Below are 6,000 nucleotides of genomic sequence, written 5' to 3'. Positions count from 1 at the left end.
GCCGAGCAGAGAGGCCGATGTCTGGTTTGATCCCAGGACCCCGAGATCATGACCCGAGCCAAAGGTAGAAGCTTAACCCACTGAGCTACCCAGACGCCCCGAAACTGTAGTGTTTTCAAGAGACAATTATGGTCTCTATTAACGTCTCCAGATTAGAGAAAATTTTTTTCATTCAAGCCATTACTGTTTGCATACACTTTCTGGACAGGATCAGAGGATTCCGATAAATTAATCTCACTCACTATTGTGAGCTCTAGTAGATGTACCTCTAGTAATCCTGAAGTTTGGTCTTTGATTCCTATAAACGGGGCTGAACAGCAAATTGATTTTACCGCTACATCCATGAGCACCTTAAAAATCAGGTTTTATGGGCGCCTGGGTGGCTCAGTGGGTTAAGCCGCTGCCTTCAGCTCAGGTCATGATCTCAGGGTCCTGGGATCGAGTCCCGCATCGGGCTCTCTGCTCAGCAGGGAGCCTGCTTCCCTCTCTCTCTCTCTGCCTGCCTCTCTGTCTACTTGTGATCTCTGTCAAATAAATAAATAAAATCTTTAAAAAAAATCAGGTTTTATTATTCCTTGCATTAAACATCAACTTCAATACTCACCGGGTGATGAGTATTGAGGGCACGTGTTGTGATGAGCACTGGGTGTTACATGCGACTAATAAATCGTTGAACACTACATCAGAAACTAATGGTGTACTAGATGTTGGCTAATGGAACATAATGGAGAAAAATCCCTGTCCAACGGGATTGTATCACATTGCTTTAGGTGCCTTCAGTAGGGTCTAGGACTCCCACCTCTCTTTACTAGCTCACCCTGTTCCTCAGGAATTAGTTCTTCCTGTGTGCTTTTTCACTGGACCAGATTCAGAATGAGAGAATGTCTTTTTCTGACACGATCACTTATGCAGAATCCTAATATGCCTCCTTCCATTACAGACTGTGCCTCTCCAGCTGAAATAGAAAATATGTACTCGACTCTTTCCTGCTGCCAGGATGGTGGGCTCAGTGTGGTGGTCACTATGGGCAGAGCCCAGGTAGACCGACCCTGACATAGGGGTTTGTGATTCTGTGAGGTCATCTCCCTCAGAACCCCAATTACCATTTCATCTGTGTCTGGGAGTGTAGGCTGGGGAGTTGACAATATTTCTGAAAACTTTTTCCTGTTGCTAATTACCAAAAAACAATTACAAGTTCCTAGTTAGCACCTCCTAAGAGACTATTAGAGTAATTTTGAGAGGCTCTTCTCCATTATCCCTCGAGGCAAACAGGGTCTCACATGGGGAGCAGCAGGAAACAGGTCTGCCATGTGACAGACTGGCAGTGATTATGTGTGTCTCACTGGGCTCTGCTTCCCCCAGAAGTCTCCCCAGTGCCTAGTTCTTTCCCAGTCTTCATCCCACTGAGCTGAGCCCTCATTTAAATTATTGGCAGAGAAATGGAGTAAGTAAAATACTTATGAAGGGCTTGCAAAGAGATGCAAATAGATGGAAGAACAGGACGCCAACAACTTACAATTAGAAATCATTGAACTCGCCCACGTCAGTCAACTATTGGGCTCATTTGCATAGTCCAATGCCTATTATTAATGGAAATTTTATAGGAAATATACTTTACCATTGTTTGCCTCCCTCTTCTATTGGTAGGAAGGAGACACAGAGCAGCATCTACAGAAGAAAGAAGATTCTAAAAGAGCCCTTAACAGGTAAAAGCGCTGGGATCAGAGGGTTTAACAGGTAGATGCTGCCATTCCCAAAACTATCAGATAAGCCACTGCTACTAACCTAATTCCAAAACAGCAGATGCTTACCAATTCTCCACACCTATTTTGGCTAAATTTGCTGCCTGAGCACTTGATGCTTTGGTAATTAAGAAACATAAGTACAGAATTCAAGTTGGTTCTTTGATTTTTTGTACAAACAAATCCACAGTTTGATCCAGATTTACTATCCAGTCGCCCCCAATGTTCAGGTCAGGCTTTAGAGCTACAGTGTGGGCAACGCACAATGTGGGCAATCCAGATGACTCACACACAAACTCGTTGACACGCTTAGGCAAAGACACACGTGCGTGTACACAGTGAAATACTCACGCACTCATATACACGCATACTTAATGTGACACCAGCCTAGTTCCACACTCATTTTGGAACACCATACACAAGTTTACTCTCATAAACACCAATAATGACATTTTTAAAATTTCAGCGTAACAGTATTCATTGTTTTTGTACCACACCCAGTGCTCCATGCAATCCGTGCCCTCTCTGATACCCACCACCTGGTTCCCCCAACCTCCCACCCCCCGCCCCTTCAAAACCCTCAGATTGTTTTTCAGAGTCCATAGCCTCTCAATTGGAAGGGGAGGTGAGCCAATAATGACATTCACACCACTTCACAGTTACTCATTTTCTTAAAACCACACAGTCACCAGGCATGGCTGGATCTCAATAGCACGTTCTTACACAGAAGAATATATCTTCATACTTCTGGATACCTAGGAAGGGGCCTTCTCTTTCCATCCTTTATGATCCTAATCCTGCAACAGCCTACAAAGGCAGTATTTATAATACGAAGCATTTCAGAAGTGCTGTAAGCGTTACCACCTTAGGTTGGGATGTGTGGTAAGAATACGACGGTGCGTGGGGGAGCGGCAGTGCGTAGGTGAATGGTGGAGCGGGTGAGCAAGAGGGCGTGGGGAAAGAGGATGTAGAGACAAGATAGACGGTGGGTGGTACATAGGTCCTGGGATGAGGGGAGAAGAGAGTACAGGAGAAGAAAGAAGGCAGAGAGAGAAAAGACAAAAGTGTGCTCAATGTCACGAGGAGCATTTCCACATTTGGGGGTACAAGGAGACAAAGTATGTAGGGAAGTGAAGGGGGCAATGGGGATGGGCACTTCGCAGGGAAGATATTCATGGTCTTTGGTTGGTGAAATTTACAGGAGACAAGGTCTTGGAGGGGTTAAAATCATGGTGGGAAAGCGGGAGGGGAGGATGTGTGCAGCAGGCAGACCTTGGAGGAAGACACCATGGTCCAAGACAACATCAGTAGAGAAGAGGGACCCTAGAGGAGACTGAGCATTAAGAGAGAGGCAGAAGAGGCACAGGGGAGTGAGCTAAGGCTCCAGGAGAGAGGGTCAGGGGTGACCCGAGTAAGGTAGTGCATGCGGGCGCGGATTGGCTTTGTGCAGCGGTTCAGGCTGGGGCTGCAGAAGGTGTGGCGTGTAGAGGACCCAGGGAACGGGGGGCGATACTGGAATTAGGAGTGGATTTTCAGTGAGACAAAGGGTGCAGATGGTGTAGTTTGAGGGGGTGATGGAGGGTGAGTAGGGTTGCACTGGAGTCCCAGGAATAGCGGTCATGTAGGGACGGATGTCAAAAAGGTGGTAGAAGAAGGTGAACAATTTTAATGTTAAAATATCTAAGGAATAGAATAAAAGCATTCGTGGATTACCCATGATCTCCAGATACTACAATTTTTATCACTGACATGTATCCTTACGCAGTTCCAGAACGTATCTGAACTTGTATCAAAATCACACTACAGGAACATGTGGGTGGTGCAGTCCTTAAGCATCTGCCTTTGGCTCAGGTCGTGAGCCCAGGGTCCTGAGATCGAGACCCGCATCGGGTTCCCTGCTCAGCGGGGAGTCTGCCTCTCCCTCTCCATCTGCCTCTCCTCCAGTTCATGCTCTCTCTCTCTCTCAAATAAAATCTTTTTTTAAATCAACACACACACACCATTCTGTTTGGCTCAATACCTCCATTCCAGAGAAGTAGTGCTTTTTAAATTTTATAAAAAGAGGTATGGCAGGGACACCTGGCTGGCTCAGCAAGTAAGTGTCTGCCTTCAGCTCAAGTCACGATCCCAGAGTCTTGGGATCAAGCCCCACATCGGGCTCCCTCCTCGGTAAGGAGCCTGCCTCTCCCTCTCCCTCTGCCTGCCGCTCCCCCTGCTTGTGCTCTCTCTCTGACAAATAAATAACAATTTTTAAAAAAGTATGGCAGGGGGCGCCTGGCTGGCTCAGTGGCAAGAGTACATGAGTTTCAGTATCAGGCTCATGAGTTCTAGCACTACATTGAGTGTAGTGTTTAAAAATAAACAGAAAAGGTATGACATTTTAGGAGTAAGAAAGAACACAGCATCCACCCTGGGACTCAGCATTTACCTGAGAAAGACACTCCCTTCTCTTCTCTTGCCACTTTTTTCATTGTCTTGAAGAATCACGGCTGCATTTTAAAAAACATTTTATTTATTTATTTGATGGACAGATCACAAGTAGGCAGAGAGGCAGGGAGAGAGGTGGGGGGGGAAGCAGGCTCCCCGCTGAGCAGAGAGCCCGATGCGGGGCTCGATCCCAGGACCCTGGGATCATGACCTGAGCCGAAGGCAGAGACTTTAACCCACTGAGCCACCCGGGCGCCCCTACACAGCTGCATTTTGAGACTATGCCTTGTATATGGAATTCATGTACCGTTCAAATCATAGCAATCTGTTTGAATTGGGTTTCCCCAAATTAATATATTGAAGTTCTAACCCCTAGTAACCTCAGTGTATTTGGAAATAAGGTCATTACAGATGTATTTCCATTTCCTCCCCTCTTCCCACCTCAGTAGCCCCCTAGACCTGCACCCTGCAGGCCCTCTGTGTCCTTTAGCCTCCTCATGCCCACTCCCTCCCCGGCTGACTTCCTCACCTGCACATTCTGTCCAAGCCCATTTCCCCCTATGCAAGGTTTCAGCTTCCCTTCCAGCCTCTATTTGTGTCTTGGGCCACAACCACATCCAGCACATCCATACCCCGAAGATAAACCGGGGACCTGGCTAGTGGATGGTCAGTCTCCCCTCCTGAGCAGCTGACCAAGCCTAACCAACTCCTGTCTGAGCTGGGCGCTCTCACACTGCACCACATTGCAGCAGCTGTGACCGCCCAGGGTCAGGTACCAGACAACTAAGGACGACCCTTATGCTCTGGAACATTGGAGATTATTTAAATCAGCCAGTTCAAAGGGTTCCCTCCAACCCTAGCTAACCCCATCCCACTAGCCATGCAGAAGCTGTCCCTACAGCCTCAGCTTGCGGTTACCCTGTTCCCGGGGGCAATCCCCTGTGTCGCGTCTGTCCTTCCCTCAGGCAGAGCCATAAGTAATAGAGTTCTGCCTTCCGTGTGTGTGTGTGTGTGTGTGTGTGTGTGTGTGTGTGTGTGTGTGTGTTATTGTATCCCACATTCAAAAGAGTATTTAAATCTTAAAACAGAGCCCCGCCCCCTCCAGTGTTCTTTACCGCTGTGGACCTGAACTCGCCTGTGCCTTTTGCCCATCCCTGCCCTTCCTTTCTTCTGCCACTGTCCCTTCCCAAATATTCCCTTTGTGCCCATGACTGCTGTAGCCCCTGTCACACGGGGCCCAAACTGAGCTCCGCCTTTCCCTGCTTTGCGTACTTAGCCTCTGTGTGTCCTCAGACGCCTCTGCACTCTACACGCACAGCACCTCTGAACCCCTGTATGCATTTTCCCTCTGTACTCTCTCCTTCCGCACTCCGTATCCCCCAAACCCTGTGCTCATGAACCACCGCCATCTGACCCTATGTCCCCTGACCTTCTTTTCTCTCTGTCATCACCATACTCAGTCATACCCACACTCTCCACCTTCACCTCATGTGGCAGAGCTCATAGAACCTTTTTTCCCCTAATTTTTAAAATTATGGTAAATCTAAATGTAATATATTTACCACCTTAGCTGCTTTAAGTGTACAGTTCAGTGGTTAATTATATTCATATTTTTATGCAACCTTATCACCCCTGTCCAACCCCAGACCTCTTTTCATCTAGCACTTCTGAAACACTCTACCCATTAAACACCAACTCCCCATCTCTCCTCCCCCAAGACCCTCGCACCCACCATCCTACTTTCTCTGTGATTTTCTACCATAAGCCCCTCCTATAAGTGGGATCAGACAGGATGTGTCTTTTTTTCTTTTTAAGATTTTATTTATGTATT

General features: G+C 47.3%; 1 protein-coding gene across 1 annotated transcript in view; it reads left to right on the top strand.

Annotated features, from left to right (window-relative positions):
- LOC111160767 overlaps positions 1-6,000 on the top strand; it is a 618,405-nt gene that overhangs the window by 544,367 nt on the left and 68,038 nt on the right. Inside the window, 1 exon segment of the mRNA XM_022524110.1 lies at positions 2,062-2,080. Within this exon segment, the coding sequence (XP_022379818.1) occupies positions 2,062-2,080 (19 nt within the window).

Source organism: Enhydra lutris, unplaced genomic scaffold (genome assembly GCF_002288905.1).
Source record: "Enhydra lutris kenyoni isolate GAN:26980312 unplaced genomic scaffold, ASM228890v2 scaffoldscaffold77, whole genome shotgun sequence".
Lineage (NCBI taxonomy): Eukaryota > Metazoa > Chordata > Mammalia > Carnivora > Mustelidae > Enhydra > Enhydra lutris.
The sequence above is the reverse complement of the archived record's forward strand: the minus strand, read 5'-3'. Positions and strand labels throughout refer to the sequence as shown.